General features: G+C 34.0%; 1 protein-coding gene across 1 annotated transcript; it reads left to right on the top strand.

The window, feature by feature from the left end:
* Positions 1 to 13,294: 13,294 nt before the first annotated feature.
* LOC131168356 (ferritin-3, chloroplastic-like) lies at positions 13,295 to 17,787 on the top strand. Its single transcript, XM_058127720.1, has 8 exons — positions 13,295 to 13,851; positions 15,974 to 16,057; positions 16,165 to 16,225; positions 16,317 to 16,404; positions 16,866 to 16,927; positions 17,013 to 17,078; positions 17,205 to 17,268; positions 17,408 to 17,787. Exons 1-8 carry the CDS (start codon positions 13,487 to 13,489, stop codon positions 17,458 to 17,460), a joined length of 843 nt encoding a protein of 280 aa, XP_057983703.1. The 5' UTR covers positions 13,295 to 13,486; the 3' UTR covers positions 17,461 to 17,787.
* The last annotated feature ends 855 nt before the right edge of the window (positions 17,788 to 18,642 follow it).

Here is an 18,642-nt window from a genome sequence, read left to right as displayed (position 1 = left end):
TTTGCTCCTTCAGATGAGCAGATGCTCCTCTGGTAATTCTTTGTTCAACAGTGCTTCCCTCTCTTTTTCTGATTTTTCTCAATTTCTGAAACGATTTCTCACCCCCCCCCCCCCTAAAAAAAAATCTAGAAGAGTCACTCTAATGCTCTCCCACTCCCAATTTGGGCAGAATTGCTTTCTAATCTAATTTTTTCCCTTTCACTTTCTATAGTATTTCTATATGCTCTCTTTTCTTTACTCAATTTCAATAGAGATTTTTTATGCTCTGAATGGGGTCCCCAACTACAGCGCGAGCCTCCCTATTTATAAGGAGGCTGGGCAGCCCTTTTGGTGCCAATTTTCCTTTCTAACAGAATGCCTTGCGCTGACAAGGAATAATTTTTTCTTAACAAATTTCATTCCTTCAGCGCACATGTGAGTTTTGCACTTTTTCTAAATTTCATTTGCTGATGTTATTGCTTTGTGTGCGCAGGTAAGCTGGGAAGATCCATATGGTAGCTTGGGAGTGGAGAGCATGGAACTTTGGCCAGGTAGTGCCTCAAGAATGGAGGGCATGAAATTTTATTCTGTTTTTAGTAATTTTTATATATTTATTATTTTCTGTATGCATGTACCCCCGAGTTGCTTCCCTTGCAACCACTGTTTGTAACATTCCCTTTAACTTTTTCATTTCCCTGTGCTTTTTCTGTTGTAATTTTTGTTTATGCACTTTTTCCTTTGAATTCTCTCATTGTCCAATGTACATTGCATCATTTGGCCTTTATTTGGACATGTGTACTCCTTCCTATATGCATTTTAATTTTGACCCACAATTGACCCATTTGTCTTGATGATAAAATGACCTTAAGACACAGCAAGCACTTGATTTTGAAATTAAAGACTCACTAAAAATTTAAAAAAACTTGATTTCAAAATTTAAGAAGACAAATGACAAGACTTAATTGTGAAATTCAACCCAAAGTTAGAAGAATTGAAATTAAAAAGGACACAACCTAGTCTAATCAGAGATTAATTCTTATACATCAACTAAAGTTAGCAAAACTCATTTTAAAACAAAAGTAAAAAGGACTCAACATTTTTCCTAGGCTAGTACGACTCAAACATAAAATGGGAAGGCTCTTTTCTTGAAATAACTGGAACTTAAAAATGGGATTCTAATTTTGAATAGGACTTAATCGAAAAATGAAAGAAAACTAATTTTGAAATTAATTAACAGTTAAGGAACCCTAGTCTAACAGGGACCAATTATTGACTCAAATTCGGGTTTTTAAGACTCAGACCATAATGCCTAGCCTAAGGGAAATGGGTTCTAAAATTATAAGGTCTGGGAGATTAATTTTGCAATTAGAAGGACTCACACTAGGATAACAAAACTAAGGTTTAAATAGAAAAAACCGAGAAGACCCAATTAAAAATCAAACAACTTATGGTTTGAAAACCAAATAGACTCATGAAAACTGCAAAACTCGGGTTGACATCAAAAGGACTCAAATTTGGATATTACGGAGACTTCGGGTCTTAAATTTAAAACTTAGGATCATGCAGGACTCAAAGTCAAACTTTATTGATATCGGGTCTTCTTAGGAGGGCCAGGTTAAAGCTAAGGTGTCGAAAATATATTTGGTAATTTTATGCGATTTGAATAATTGTCAATAATGCTTTTTTTATTCAAAAGGGAAAATGCTAGAAAGATAGAAAATTCATCTAATGACTTGGTGAACCTCCTTGAACTCCTGGAAGTTGTAGATTCCTCAAAATGAATATAATTCTTCATTTGCCAATCATTTATACATTGTTATTGCCAATTACTTAATTTTGATTTATAAAATCTAATGATGAGACTAATGATGAGATAAGGGGAATCCTATACTAGATAGTGCCCTGTCTTTCCCTAGCCCAGTGGAAACTCCTAACTCTTGAAAATTGAATGATTAAGGGAGATCAGGTTTTTAATCAATAAGATTAAATCAAACAAAGCAAGAGTTGTTTAGATGTTGTATTGATTTTGATTCTTTGACATATCTTTTGTTAATTATCTTACTCCTACATGACTGACTAGTTCTGGCTAATGATGAGAAAGGGGAAAGTTCTTCTTTCCCCATTGCCTAGGGCAAAGGTCATCAATAATTATCTTAATTATTGATAGAATTTACTAGGTTTTTTCAAATCAAAAAAAATGTTTTCAAAAAAGTCTAAAGGGTCAATTACAAAACCCTTGAATTTTCAATCAAATTCATGCTTTCTTCAAATTATTTTGAAATCGGATCTCTTCCTAAACACCTTTTCTTAACACATTTTCTTTAAATCAATAATACGATCTTGATGGTTTTTCAAGCCAACTTTTTTCATCATCAATCAAAGTACTTTTTCAAAATTAGGGTTATTGAGATCAACCCCCTTCCACGAGTAAAACTTTAGACTTCTCATAACCATGTCAGAGTGCTTTTGGACAACAATAGCTTTACTGGGGACCAAAAGATCTTTTCCTTTTCGTTTCCAGCGTCTAATTTCCTTTTCTTCAACAACACACACATAATTTTCGTAAACATTTTTGGAAGATATGGGTATTGAATCATCTTCTTTGCACATAGTTGTACTTCGAACTCAATTTTCAATTTTTGTAGACATTTAGGGTCCATTTAGTTTTGGAATGCAGTTTTCATTTTTTATTTTTTATTTTTAAAGAAATACAAAAAATAGCTGATTTTTCATTTTTACTACATTTGTATGAAATAAATGAACAAGAAGAAACAATTTTGGCACTATTTGCGTATGAAAATAGTTTTATTTTTTATCTCTAATTCTTGAAATAATTATGAAACTGACATCTTGTTTTTTAATTTTCCAAATTTATATAGAAAAGTTGGAAACCGTTTTTCATTATTATTATTTTTTTAAGATTTTTAAGTTGTTACTTTATATATAACAGCATGAAATTTGTATCTTAAACTTTAATTTATGTGAATTATTTATAGACTTTCTTTGAAATTTACACAAATCCAAATCTAAATCCCAAAATCCATAATTCCAAATATTACCTTATATATGTTGCAACCAAAAATTGAACGACCTTCACGATCCCTGATCACGACCACCTGAAAAGAGATAAATAAGCAAGGCTTGGAGGACCCGGGGTGTACTCCGGGAGATCGCTCCGATGCCTAAGTCAGGGATTCACTTGAAAGGTTTTTTATGCAACAGTAAAGTAGAGTTTAGAATTAGATACCTTAACCTCTTCTCTGAATCCCCATTTATAGTGATGGAGTTTGACCCAAGGGTGATGTGTCATTTATTAGTGAATTATGGCGCAAACGTGAATCGCTCCAATTGTTATAATGTTGGCGTAGATTGCTCTAGTCATCATGGAGCTGGCGTCAATTGCTCAGCCTGAACAGTTGACTTAGGTGGTAATTGCCCTCATCAATGCTGGGCTCTAGTCTCCTTTGGATTTATGGTAAGTGATATATTTGAGGTATATCAGTTGTCCCCCCATCAGTTTCGAATTTTTGAAGCTGACTTCCAAAGTTCGAAAATTGTATATATATATATTTTTTTATTTTGTCGAGCAGCTCTTCTTGAGGCATTTTGGGCTGCTTTTGGTTTCATGAGTCGTGCTTTTCTTTTTTGTCATTTCTGGCCTAATGAGTTATGCTCATATTTTGGGCTGTTTTTAGGCCTCACGAGCGTTGCTCGTCAGTTGGGCCGATTCTTTTTTGCCTAATGAGTTATGCTCATTTTTTGGGCAGTCTTCTGGCCTCACGAGCGTTGCTCGTCAGTTGGGCCGATTCTTCTTTGCCTAATGAGATGTGCTCATTTTTTGGGTAGTCTTCTTGCCTCACGAGCATTGCTCGTCAGTTGGGCTGATTCTTCTTTGCCTAATGAGTCGTGCTCATTTTTTGGGCAGTCTTCTAGCCTCACGAGCATTGCTCGTCAGTTGGGCTGATTGTTCTTTTCCTAATGAGGTATATCAATATAAAATTTGAAAAGTTAAAAAAACATGTTGGCTTTAATTTTTGTGTTTAATTTAAAATCTAAAAATAAAACTAAAAAATTCTTTTGCACCTTTAGAACAAACTCTTTATTTTTTACATTTTTAACACGAATCTTTAAAAAATTAAAAATAAGTTAAAATTTATATTATTTGGAAAATGAAAAATATTTTCTACAACTAAATGAGCTTTTAGGGGTTTTTCTTTGTTTTTCCTTTTTTTTTTTAAAAAAAAAATGCAACTATGCTTTTGTGTTATTCCATATTTGTTGTGTTTGTTTGTTTGTCTATTTGTTTCTTTTTTTAATTTTCTTATTTGGGGATTGCTCTACAACTCAAATTTTGAAGAACTTCACTTTTCCATGTTTGTTTGCCAAGAAAAAGTAAGAAAGGAAACAAAATTTATAGCAAATTATTTAATGAACAAAATTACGATTTGCATACCATTAGCTTTTGATTTTTCACAATTTGTAATGCTATTATTAAATAATTTTTAATAGCATTTAACTAGTATTGAGATTAAAAAAAAAAAAAGTAGAAAATGAGTTGTTTTCAAAAAAGAAGTTTTCGTTTTCATTTTTTTCCCGTTCTTTTTCCCAAACACAAAATATTTAATCCAAATATACCCCTAAAATTATGTTTAATTGTGTTCAGTTGGTCGTGGATTCCAGTTCAAAAAAATAATCCATTTTTGTAAAAGTATGGATAAAGTTATGAATGTGGTAATGACTCTCCCCTTGCAAAGCAAAAGCCTTATAACTTAATAATAATTTCTTTATTTTATTTTATTTTTTTATTTTTTGACTTAGATTTTGTTTATGAGTAAAAAAAAAAGGAAAATATGAAAGAATCCAATTTTCCATATTTGATTACAGGGGAAAAACAAGAAAAAAATAAAACATTTAGAAAGCCAATAAATAAATTTTTAATTTTACGCATGATTAATATTAAATTTTTCGTAACTTTTAATCATATTATAATAAAAATTTATTTTCAATATTATTTGATGTAGAGAAAAAAAATATAATAAAAATTATTTATTTTGTATTATTTTTTCCAAATATATCCTAACAAGGATTTTAATGTCTACTAACACTTCTCACTTAAAATTCTGTGGGCTGCAGCAAAATCCACGGAAATGCAATAGATAAAAATACAAAAATTATGCCCACCAAGGCCAGTTCAAGTGGTGAGAGCGACTTGTGACTTTGGTGACTCCAAGGTCATGGGTTCGATTCTCCCTTGAGTCATTACATCGGTGAATTATTAAGAATGCGTCAATGGACAGACAGCTTTCTTCCTCCGGATTTGACGTCAGACCAAAGTCTCCAAAGTGACGTGATAGTAATCAGAGTCCCGGGTTAACAAATATATATATGAAAATCACATTTTCGTTTGACAAGGAATTGTATACTTTGGATGGCCCCTCACGTCAGTGGGGCTGAGAAAGGGAAAGAGAAAATGGCTAACTCAAATCAGATATGCTTGGTAGACGGGGCGTGTGCTGTCCACAATCCTTACTCCCTTTTATGCCCTAATATTTGTCTTTACCTTTTTGGGAGTGGCGTGTGCTTTCCTCCCTCTTATCTTTTAAGGTCTTCAATGCCCTATTCATTTCCGGTGCTCGTGGCCATGAAAAAGGTCCACCGCGACGCCTGCGTGTAACTACGACCCTGAATGGAGAGAACCGCGCCAACGCCACACGGTGAACATTGCTTGTTTATCTAGAATTTGAATTTGGGCATGTTTGGACCATTAAAAACTAAGTGTTAATCAACTACTTTGACTTGAATTTGAAGACAAAATTAGGCAACATGGACTAACAAATATTTCTATTTATTTCAAAAATATTTTCTTTTGATAAAAATCACAAATTTCAAATATTATTCGTCGCAATTTTAATTTTATTAAAATATTTAAAATATAAAATTTATTTATTTATTTTAATTGATTGAAATTTTATAGACTTTTGCAAATTAAAGTTTACATCAAGTGTATGTTTTTAGTAACTATTTATTCATCAAATTCATAGTCACTCTAATTTGATTTTAAAAAACTTGAATTGCAAATACTTTATAATTCTCCAATGTGCATTATACAGTTTACGGGGGCAAAATTTTCTTATACTTTGTAACAGCTCTATAAGTGGCGGGGGGGAGGACCCCAAGGTTTTCACATTAATCAAGAAGGTGTGACCCTAATAAGATTAAGGAGGGGGTAAAGGAGGTGTACCTTCAAAGACATAAAAGGATGGGACGACAGCCATAATCCCCCTAAAAATAAAAGATAGTGCAACCCCCTAATTAGATGGCTTCTATAAGAAGGAAGTGGTAAAGTAGCAATAAGAACACAATCACTATTTCTACTACTATCATCAACTTCCATCTTCTCCTTTTTTCTCTATCATAAATCTAACTTAAACATCAGAGAGATTCCACAGAAGCCACTTCAAGTCCTCCCAAACTTATGTTTGCTTTTGTAGAGGGATTGCCATGTTGTCTAGAGGGAAAAAATGGCAATAGATTAGTGTGCTTAGTAGGGGAAGAGGTAGCTATTTTCTATACACTTTCAAGCCATGTCAATCTTTTATAATGGAGCGCAGCACTACTATAGACTTTTGAATCATATCCCATTTTGATAATGACAAATCATAGTATCTCATTTGTAAATTAAGTGTAAGAACGAGTTTATGGTTTAGTAAGCACGAATGACAAATTAAAATGGAATCCATGAAGCAATTAATCGAGCACATACCTGGGCGTATTTTATGGGAATTCAGAAGAACAAAGCTTGAAGATCTGTTATTTTTTAGTTGTATCGTTTATAGGATTCAATTGTGCATGCATTTCATTTGATTTAAATTGAAGCTCTACACTGAGCATAAATTGACCTTAGGAACTCCAATTCTGATGAAAAACCTTTTTTATTCAAAATGTTAAACTTACACAATAGATTTGAAGTAGTTTTGAACTTAAAAAATGCAAAAACTCATTTTTATTAAAGGTTTAGTCGACTGGATGATCAGCCCAATGACTGAATAGAAGAAATGGCCAAAAACCCAATTTTATAAAGGGCCTAGCAAACAGACTCATAAGTCCGGTCGACCGAATAGAAGAAACGGGCAAAACTCAATTTTATAGAGGCCTAGCAGATTGGATCATTAGCTCGGTCGACTAGTCTTCATGCAAATGATGATTTGGCATATAAGATCAAATGTCTGGCCGACCGAACCGTGCTAAAAGGGAAATCGCCTTTGGCCCGATCGACCGAACATTAGGTTAGTCGATCGGAACACTCAGGTTTTCACCTTTTCTGGGCATAAAATTGTCATAAAATTCAAATTATATTATTTTATAATGTCCAACGATTATTTATGGTTATATTTGGTTTTTGCCTATAAATACCTTGCCAATTAACTTGGAGAAGTTTAGAAAAATAATTTGAAAGCTTAGTTGAATATTCTTTGATTCTTGTTTATATTTTATACTCCTTTTCGAAGATCAAATTCAAAATTCTCCTACTCTTCTTTTGAAAACATTCTTGGAGAAAACATTTTGAGTTATTCTTGAAAGTCTTGAGCATATATTCACTAATATATATTGTTTCAAAGACTTCTTTCTCTTATAATATTTCGAAGATCAAATTTCTCCTACTTTCATTTTGAAAACTCTTTTGGAGAAAATCTTTTGAGTTATTTAAGAAAGCTTTGAGCATATATTCACTCATATATACTTGCCTCAAAAGCTTCTTGTTCTTGATATTTCAAAGGTCAATCTTGAGGAAATCATTTTCAATACTCTCGTTTTCTTGCAAAATATTTTTTAGAGAAATACCACTACTCTACCGAGCTTCATATTTCAAATAATTTGAGAGTGCATTTAGAAAATTTTTTATTATACAAATCAGCTCTTGAAGGAGTATTTCATTGTATGCAAAACCTATTTTCAAATCATCTCTTCGCGGTTTGGGTTGTGAACCGTGCCAAGTGAGGGTATATCACTTGGAGAGGTATCTTCGCCTAGAAGAAGGGATTACAATGTGAAGCGTACCGAGCAAGGGTATATTGCTCAGAGAGGCTTCTTCACCTATAAGGAGGGATTATGTGTAGAGACCCAGAAAATAGAAATGATCAGAAAAATAGAAGAAAAAAGAAAAATGGTTTGGTGAGGAGAAAACCGGCGACGATTTTCTGGAATACTAAGAAAACAGTCGACGATTTTGCATTTACTGCAGGCCGGTTACAGGTGAAACGGTAGAAAGGGGTAGATTAAAAACCAAACCGTCTACGATTTTGTGAGAGGTGCATAAAACCATCAGCAGTTTTCTCAGCAAAACTGATTTTAAAGGAAGCCTCGCACGCTTCATTTGTAAAATCAAAAAAACAAAATCTCTCTCTCTCTCTCTAAACCCTATGGCTCCAACCCCCTTCTCTCTTCATTTTTGCTCCGATTATAGCCTGTTTTGACGATCTGAAGCTACCACAAGGTTCGTGGGGGTGATTCTATGCAAATTAACCAGAGCGGATCGTTGAGTTGGAGTTCCGGGGCACCACTCCAAAATTATGGTAAGTAAGGTGTTTTAGGGTTTAATTGTTAATTTGGAGTATATGGGGCATAGGAAATGTTAAATGAAAAATATTTTGGGGGTTGAGTTGATTAATTTGGGAAAAAAAAATATAATTCCGGGGTTTTGAGCTTCGAACGCCGTGGGGCGTGGATTTAGGGTTGTCAGCAGGTTTCTCAGTAAGCCAGGTAAGGGAATAAATTAAATCAGGTATTTTCAAAAAATTAATTATTGAATATACAGTATTTGATTCAGAAATTTATATATATGATTTAGTATAATTTTTGTGAACATTGATGTTGAACTAAGGAAACTTTGAAAACAGATTTAATATTATTTTGTCAGTAAAATATGTTTTCTCATGCCACATAATTTATTATAGAGTAGTACTCACTTGTGTGTGGCATGAGTATAAATTTTACTGTAAATAATGATATGTCAAAATATTTTATGAATTCATAATACAGGCTTGATTTGACAGTAATCTTTAGAAAAAACTATAAACAGTGCAAAAATTATATTTTCAGTATATTATGATATTCAGCCGACGCAGATGTCGTGATTATTCAGCCGGCCCAAATGCCGTGATTATTCAGTCAGCCCAGATGCCATGAAAAGATATATATATATATATATATATATATATATATATATATATATATATATAGTTTATTCAGAAATTATGATATGACAGATTTTATGCAGAAATATGAAATGAGATATGTTTCAGTTACATATTATATAAAATGTACTATATGATATCAGAATCCCTGATGGACTAAGTATGTTATAAGCACGGTACCGTAGCTAGTTAGTTAGATCAGATAGTATAACTCCTATGTGCTGACTCGAGAAGTATTGCGGAGAGTAAGATGGGTGGACCAGGTTGGTGATAGCCGACAGTGCAACCACATTATTCAAAAGTGTTGGGTCGGAGGGCGATTAGCCCCGAAGTGTTGCAGAGAGTAGGATATCCACTGTGTGCCAACCCGAGAAGCATTGCGAAGAGTAGGATGGATGGACCAGGTTGGGTGGGTAATTGTGCGTAGTTATGTCATGTTTGACTTAACCTGGTTGGCCAGTTAGAGTTAAGTCCAACCCACGGGTCGTACAACTTGAGTCATGTGGAGTTAATTCATGATATACAGTTATCCATCCAGGATATAATTTCAATAATATATAAATATAGTAGATGTTTTATATGTACACATAAATTTAGTACGATACAATATGTTTTGTTGATATACGATTTATTTAGATTAATATAGAACAGTTTTACCAGAGTTGTCAAATGCAGTTAAATTATGTACAAATCTTTCTTACTTATTAGATATAGTTTATCACAAAAAATAGATGTTTATAACACAATAATGCGCATATTGTCACACACTAATATTAGTCTATTTCCCAGACTGAGAGGTGTCTCACCCTAACAATATAAACATTTTAGAAAACCCCGATAGATGAGCAGACCGAGCTCCGAGATAGAGGAGGCTGATAGTGTTGCCCTGATTGAAGGGAAGTAGTTGGGTTGAAATCAGGATGGATTTTTGGAGATATGACCCAGGGTATTTATGGTTCTTTTGGGATGTATATGTGTATTTTGGTTATAGTAAAACTTTGGTATTGTATATAAGGTTGAGTAAATCATGGTTTCCGCTGCTTAGTTGTCATGTATTTATGGACAGGTATATCTCCAATTTCTTTTGGGGTCTGAGTTGATTTAGTGCATGTTTTATGGTATCAGAGTTATTAATATTATACTTATTATTATGAAAAAAAAAAATTTAACATAGCAGAGATTTTGGGGCATTACCATTGTGGTATGAAAGTTTAGCTTGTTAGGTTTTGTAGACTTCAGTATACAGTAAAAACAATACCAGAGTATAGGAATAGATTTTGGAAAAAATAGTAAATGGGGTAGATCAGGATTTTATTAAGTCAATGGTGGGAAGTTAAGAGGAGAATTTAGAGTTTTGTTCTGCAGTCTAGAAGCAGGATTTCCATAATGGTTTCTGTATCTTTTTTGGGTTAACAATTTCAGAAAGGTCATGATAAACTATTGTCAGGTTGTATTTCTAAATTGCTGAACTAAATCTTAAATTGAGAATAAGGACGACAGATTAGTTGATGATACGAGATTTTAGTTAGATAAATATATTAATTATGTTATGAAGATAGGGTCATTAGATTATGCTTATTTTCATTTCAGGATGGACCCTGGGCGTAGCAGTGTTCACGCCAGTGGTGATGATGGTGTAGGGCCCTCTAGTATGGGTGGTGGTGATTCAAACGCAGTTCTACGCAGTGTAGCTCAGGTTAGCCTTACCACCAGTTCTACCAAGAATTCATGACGTGTTTCATGTACCGATGTTGAGGAAATACGTCCCGGATCCCTCCCATGTGATTAGTTATGCGTCACCGGAGTTTGGTGATGTCTTATCTTATGAAGAAGTGCTTGTACAAATTCTAGATTGAAAGGACCAGAAGTTACGCACAAACTAGTAAAAATATTATGGCACAACCATGCAATTGAGAAGGTTTTGTGGGAATTAGAGGAATAGATGGGTCAGCGATATCCACATCTATTCAGTGGAGATCAGAGATGAGATATTAAGAGTAAAATAACTAATAGTGTATGTATTGTTGACTTGTATAGTGTTGGAATTTTTAAAAAATGTTAAACGTTATTAACTTTTAATTAAACTTTTCCAAAATATCGAACGTGTCCCCAACGGTTATAATTTTTGAAAAATTTTATAAATACCCTCTCATAACTCCTAATTAGTAACTTTGATTAACTCTAAAATTCTCTTTAAACCTTTGTTAATCAAAGTTTCCCAAAATCAATTTTTATTACGAAAATCTCTTTTTTGGGGCAAAGTCTTTTAAGAAAAACTCTCCAATACTCTTCCAATATTTTATTTCAAAATTACTCTTGAAGATAGTATATTTATTTTTGGGCATTTATTTTTACATGCTTACTTTCACTTATTATTTATTTTTTGAAAATATTTTAAGAGTATAACTTTGGTTTCTCCCGATTATTTCTTTGATAAATAATTTTGGGAGAAAACTATTTATTGTACAAATATTTTCTTGAGCTCAAATTCCTAAATTTTTCAAATATTCTTTATTTACAAAAAAATTTATAGGAGAACAATATACTTATTTTTCACATATATTTTATTTGTGAAAAATTATTTGATAGCATCCTTACTCCACTGAGTATAATGCATATCATTAGAGAATGCACATCTTTACTTGTATTTTCAGAAGCATTATCTTATACAAAAATATTGTTAATGTACTGGTTAGGTTCATCTCATTAATTCAATTGGAGAGTCTCAGTCCCGTAAGTGAGACCGATTGGGTTTAGCCCAGAAATTGAACTGGAGAGTCTCAGCCCCGTAAGTGAGACCGGTTCGGTTCAGCCTGAAAATTGAATTGAGATTTTCCTCGCCCTATAAGGAAAGGATGTAAACGGCTTTTATTACGCCCCTTTAAGTGAGCAGAGACAGTGTAATCCTTGGCGGGTATGCCCAAGGCGGGGACGTAAGTTGTTTTGGTCGAACCTCAATAACAAATATTGTGTTGCTCTCTTAATCCTTATCTCATTTACTTTCCGCTCATTAATTTCAGTATGTGTATGTTTGTTCGTGTTTTGTTATAACCATCTTACATATACACAAAATTAATTTAAATGAGATATGCAACAAACGTGTTTGTATGCACACATTGCTCACTTACTTTGCATACATATTTTATTTCGAGTGAGATATGAGATGTCGTGAATCAGTGTAATTGTTTAAATTAGTAAAAAAAATTTAAATGTCTAATTCACTCCCTTCTTGGGATCACACAAATTCCAACAAAATAATTATTAAAATTTTAACTCAATTTAAATTCTTTAAGATCTATATTAAAAATGTAAAAAATAAAGATATTGTACAACTGCATAAAATAGCTTTTTATTATTTGTTTTTGTTTATAACTTTGAAAATTATTACAAAAAGACAAGTTAGTTTTTCAAATTTCTAAAAATTATATAAGCTAATATTTAAGATTATAAATTTTATGATTTGAATTTAAATTTACATAAATTAAAAAAACTTAATACAAAATAAATTAAAATCTAAATTCTATACTCCCATATATAAAGATTGAAGCTAGAATTCTTAAAAAACTTATTAGTTAATACGCTGTTTGTCCTTCCGCGTCATGAAGGGATGAAACGGCATCGTTCAGCCTACGAAGATGGAACACCGTGTGAACGCGTTCAGCTTTCCTAGATTCCCCCTCCGTTGTCCGCTTGCTCCCTCCCTCCTTTCTCTCTCTCTTCACAGACATGGCGAGTCAAATCGCCAACTCTGGTTGGGCCCAGCCATTTGTCATTTTGTACACATGCCCGGAGCGCAAAAGGAAAAAACATTTGTGTGGTGTGGCAGCCGAAAATACAAAATAGCCCCTGCCCTTAATGCGTGCAGGCAGCTGCAGAATTTTATTAAGGGTAACCATGTAATTTTGTTGAAGAATAAAACGCACAAAGCCCCCGACATGTTTACCAAAATTCAGTCGCTTATACAGCTGTCTGAGCAATCGCGAGAGTACAGAAGGTTTGAGAACCGAAGCGCGTGATATAAAAGGTATGTAGTTTCCAACGTGGACCGGATATTCCCGCCGATTCCACATACCACAGACGGCTCTGTGGATATATAACACGAGGTCTCCACACGCCTCTACAGCTGGTTCAATCGCAGCCCTCCGTAGTCCCCTTCATCTGACGGCCCAAATGAGACCCCTGCCACTTTTTGTCTTCCTCGTCTCCTCACCATCTCTATAAATTTCTGCAGCCACCACCTGAACTCCTGCAACCCTAGTTTCCTGATCATTTCTCCATCCTCATCTCTTTTGTGCGATCTCTTTCCTTCGAGTATGTTTCTGGGAACTATTTCAGCGGTGTCTCCAGTCGGAGCTAGGCCAGGGGATGGTCTAATAGGCTCTGTGTTCGGCTCCTCTGCTTTATCGTCATCTGGTTTGGGCTCTTTTTCTTCTTCTTCGTCTTCTTTTTCTGCTTCTTGTTTTGGTCCAGAGTGGTGGAAGAGAGGAAGAGAGCATAATAGATTAGTAGTAGTGAGTGCTGTAAAGGAAGGGAATGGCATTCCGCTGACGGGTTTGGTGTTTGAGCCATTCGAAGAGGTGAAGAGGGATAGTTTTATGATTCCAATAGCTCCACATATATCACTTGCTCGACAGAACTATGCAGATGTGTGCGAAGCTGCTATCAACGAGCAGATCAAGTGGGTCTTCTCCTCTTCTTTCTGTTTTTCTAATCTTTTCATTGAACCCAAATGGGATGGCTGTTAGTATTTATAAATTTATTTTTAATAATTTTGTTAATTAAAAACACACTGACCACCTCTGAGAAGGAGCTCGTTGGTGTTTAAAAAATGCACAAATCACCCTAATGTTTTAGAAATGTCACAAAGGTTTGTCAAAGATCATAATTTTTTTTATAAAATGAGATTTTTAAAATTTTTATATTGTCTCTTCATTAAATTTAAAGATGGGTTAATTAATTTTAGGCTCTAAATCAATATTACCTCTAAAATTATTATTTATTGACCGATTTTTAATTACAGAGATGTTATAGAAGTCTGTAGAAACGGGGTTCATTTTTCATTGCATATTTCTTTTAAGCCCATATCAAGTTCCAATATAAAAGTGACAAGACATAGTCAAAAGTCTCTTAACCGTAAATAATAAAAATCTCAGATCTAACTTTGTAAACCGTGAAGTTGAGTATATGCTAGGTTACCTTTAGTTATGTACCTTTTGATATAGTAGTTAGACCTCTGTCCCTATCCCCACGAAAATATAATTTGAAAAAAAAAAAGAAAAAAAAGAAAATCAAAATGATCAAGGTCTTAAATTTAAAACCTAACTCTCAAATTTAAGACCTAAATCCAATCTGCATCCAACCCTGTCACTACCAAAGCTTTAGCCAAAGGTTACATATAGCGGGAGACTGGTTGGTTTCTCATCTTTTATCCCTTTTCACCCCCAAGTCCAATACCTACAAAATGAAAATTCCAAAATTTATTTAATAATTTAATTATTTATTTGCTCTGAATCATTATTAATTGGCAGGGATGTTTTGTACTTCTTTTCTGATGAAAAACTTAATTGTCCATTTGGATCTAGAAAAATATTAGGGATACAAAAGGAAAATTTTGAAAGAAATTTTTGTTTTTGAATGTTTAGTTAGGGAGAGAGAAAGAAAATATAAAATATACTAAATGAAAAAACGAAAGTTACATCACTAATATTTGATTTTTCCTAATTTTTATTTTTTAATATTATTTAATATAGAGACGAAATTGCTGGGATTTGCCTCACATCCGTTGTGGAATGGAAAGGGCTTGATGATTAGTTATTAAGTATGAGGGAAAGTCTCACCTAATAAGTTAGTTTTTGGAGTTGAGAAGGTTCAAAACCATCCAACATTGGTATTAGAACCCATGGTTTCTCCCTGGGATGCTGGGCATGTGGTGTTGCTAATTTGGTGAGTCAAATTCGTGTCGCGTTTGAAACCCAATGTGTGAGGGAGAGATTGTTGGGATTTGTCTCACATCGGTTGTGGAAGGGGCTTGGTGGTCAGTTATTAAGTGTGAAGGAAAGCTTCACCTCATGAGTTAGTTTTTGGGATTGAGAAGATCCAAGACCACCCAACAGAAATGAAGTGAAAAATAAATTTTCTTTTTATTTTCCTTTTTTTCAAACGAAATCTTTGATCCAAACAAACTGGGAGTGAACAAATAATTATAAAATAGAAAATTATTTCACTACAACAGTATTTGTCATCGGTAGATGCATCATTTATAATATATATTTATTTAATTTTTGATAAAATCATCTAATACTTCATTTTTTTTTTTCTTCTGCATGCTTTTATAATTTAATTAAATTTTTTTTGTCTAGCAAATATTCTCTAGTATACTATTAATTATTGTATGTTAATGGAAAAAAATAGTTAAATTTCGTAAAGAGATATTTTAAGTTGTTAAAAAAGTTGAATTAATTATAAGTTATGTAAAATACCTTTTATATTACTATTAATTTTACTACAAGCAACATTTCATGGTAATATTTTTTAAAAAATATGTGCATAATAGAGTGATTTAATTTTTATATGCAATAAAGAATAGGTAGGTACTAATAAGCTTTAAAATATTTTGATTTAGCATTCAATCAAAAGCTCTGGTATAGTTATGCTATCTGGGTCTTGAACTTTTTGTAAATTCTCAATGTCTGAGATATATAAACACTGAGAACTCTTGAATGCAGTTGTTTTCTTGACGTCGACCCATCTTATCCACGATCTTTCTCACTCCTTCTGGGCTTCTTTACTTGGTTTTGCAGTGTTGAATACAATGTGTCATATGTGTACCACTCCTTATATGCATACTTCGACAGGGACAACATTGCTCTCAAGGGCCTCGCCAAGTAACGACATACTATATTATATCCCAATGTCTTAAGAATTTTTGGTTATTTCAATTGGTTTATGGAGTTGATCTAATTTATGTCCCTTTTACCTGCATACACATTAGATTTTTCAAAGAGTCGAGTGAAGAAGAACGGGAACATGCTGAAAAACTAATGGAATACCAGGTGCCATTCCATTTGACCATAGCTTAATTTTCTTCTATGCTTGCTTTTGTTGGGTTCGTATATCTGATACTGTGTCTTTTATATCTCTTAGAACATACGAGGAGGAAGAGTAAAGCTATACTCAATTATGATGCCTCCATCTGAGTTTGATCATGTTGAGAAAGGAGATGCATTGTATGGTAAGCTATCTTCATCACTGTCCATCCGTTTTAAAATTTTTCTAGCCCCAATAACTGTTTTGGTTTTGCTGGTGTTGCTTTGGTTGTTTGTGTTGGTCACTTGCCGACCACATTCTTTAAAGCCAATATTTCTTTGCAGCGAGTTTTCTAGGATGTATAAATGAATGGGTCATGGCATATTGGTATGGCCTTTTGGGTGCATCATCAGTGGCTATTTGCATGTTCATAATTACAATTTAAACCTCTCTTTTGAAAATGTGGAGGTAACCCGACATGGACATCATGCTCTTCCAAGGCCAGAGCATACACTACGTGAGAGCCTTAGAAATTCTTAAGAGTCCAACTTGAAGTATTGGCTTAGTGTTCATTCAACTCCTGCGCTTTGTCTAGGTTTTGGATTACAATATATATATTAGTAATCCATTTAGTAAATTGTGATTGTTCTTAATTTCTTGATGCAGCAATGGAGCTAGCATTGTCCCTGGAAAAATTAACAAATGAGAAACTTCTGAACCTGCACAGTGTAATGCATCTATACCTAGATTTCTTTATATGCAACCTATCGAAAACATTTGAGCTGTATGACCTGATCTCGATGATCCCTGCAGGTGGCCGAGGAAAACAATGATGCTCAGATGGCAGAATTTATTGAGAGAGAATTTTTGAGTGAGCAGGTAAAAGTAACCATGTGCTTCAGAGCATGAAGTTCAGGGCTTAAATTTGAATTTTGTGCAGTACAAAATTTTACTGGGTTTCTCAAAATCCATTGCTAACTACCGCTCCTCCCCACATTTTGGTAGGTTGAAGCTATTAAGAAAATTGCAGACTATGTTACACAGTTGAGATTAGTCGGCAGAGGACATGGTATGAATCGAGTTTTGAAGTCAACTCCTTACTAAATATTTTGTTTCACTCAGGCTATTTCCGTTAGCATCCTTTGCATATATTCTTGCAGTGCAACAAATGTTGGTGGCCACTAAAACTCATTATTCATGTTCTGCAGGAGTATGGCACTTTGATCAGGTGCTTCTGCATGAGGAGGCTGAAGTTGCATGATGAAGGAACAAATCTGCTCCACTATTTTGATTTTGGATGAAAGCACTTTGGCACTCCCTGAGTTGTGATTAATAAATTGTTGTTGTTGATGTTGTTGTTTTCCTCTGTTTTTTTGTTGTTTCTTTTTTGCTATGCGGTAGAATAAATTGTCGTTGTTGGTAGAATAAATTGTCGTTGTTGAATAGTACTTTATATTTTGAGCTGTTAGTGGGTATTTATTTCTGGGAATGTTGTGCAGTTTGATGGGCTTTATGTAAGATGTGTTGGTTTAAGCACCAGGATCAAAATTCCCTTTTTTATAATATTATGTAGCCTGGTCTTCAGAAATGCAGTTTTTCCTTCTTGTCAGCATGTTAGATCGAGACACATTTACAGTATGTTAGATCAAGTCTGCTGTTTTCTGCATGACAATGTTCTGTCTTTGCCCTGTAATTCCTTTCAGGTGGAAGGGAGCCAGACTCATGCATTCAACTGAAAGGAGACAATATAAGATGTGTATCCTGTTGGTTTTTGAGTGTTAAATGTATCTTTCAAAAGCCTAAAACCCCATAGCTGTCAGCTTTGGTTTTCTGGATCGTTGTGGGTGAACTACTTGGGCCTTGTGGATGAACAAGTACCAAGAGTTTTCCATGTGTGCACGAGGTAAGTGATAGCCCATTCATTTCGAGGAGCCTGGTTGGAAATGTGTTATTTTCGTGCCAAGCATGTGGCAAAGAGGCTGTTCTTGCTTTTCCATTGGCAAGTTCACGTGTGATGAGATGGTTTGTTGAATCTCTGGGGCGGTTGCTGTATGCCTCTGCATTGGATCAGTTTGGTTCACAGAATGGAGGGTGTTATTTTTAAGGTAAATGACAACATTGGCAAGCAAAAGATGATATTGCAGCTAACAAATCAAAATGACCTTATGTTGGGAGAGACTTTGTGTTAGATTTGGATAAAATATAATATAAAATTATACTGAAATTTATTCCATTCAAATTCAAATCTAAGAAGACTTGGCAAAATGGATAAAAGTCATTAATCTGAACCGAACCGAATCCGACCTGCTTAAATCAACTCATAATCCATCCATACATTAAATGAGTTGGATATGGTTTAAACTTTTTTAATCTACCTATAAGTGAGTTAGCTGACGGATTTAGGATTTTATTCTACGATATCTGCCTATCCGCTAGCAAACTA

Source organism: Malania oleifera, chromosome 11 (assembly GCF_029873635.1).
Source record: "Malania oleifera isolate guangnan ecotype guangnan chromosome 11, ASM2987363v1, whole genome shotgun sequence".
In the NCBI taxonomy this organism is placed as follows: domain Eukaryota; kingdom Viridiplantae; phylum Streptophyta; class Magnoliopsida; order Santalales; family Ximeniaceae; genus Malania; species Malania oleifera.
This window is presented reverse-complemented; position numbering and strand designations above follow the sequence as displayed.

What these genes read in the sequence shown, in the direction of transcription:
- LOC131168356 (XM_058127720.1), top strand. Translation starts at nt 13,487, where the DNA reads ATGTTTCTGGGAACTATTTCAGCGGTGTCTCCAGTCGGAGCTAGGCCA. An exon ending in GAAAGGAGATGCATTGTATG is followed by an intron (nt 16,405 to 16,865) that starts GTAAGCTATCTT and finishes TTCTTGATGCAG; the next exon opens with CAATGGAGCTAGCATTGTCC. An exon ending in ATTAGTCGGCAGAGGACATG is followed by an intron (nt 17,269 to 17,407) that starts GTATGAATCGAG and finishes CATGTTCTGCAG; the next exon opens with GAGTATGGCACTTTGATCAG.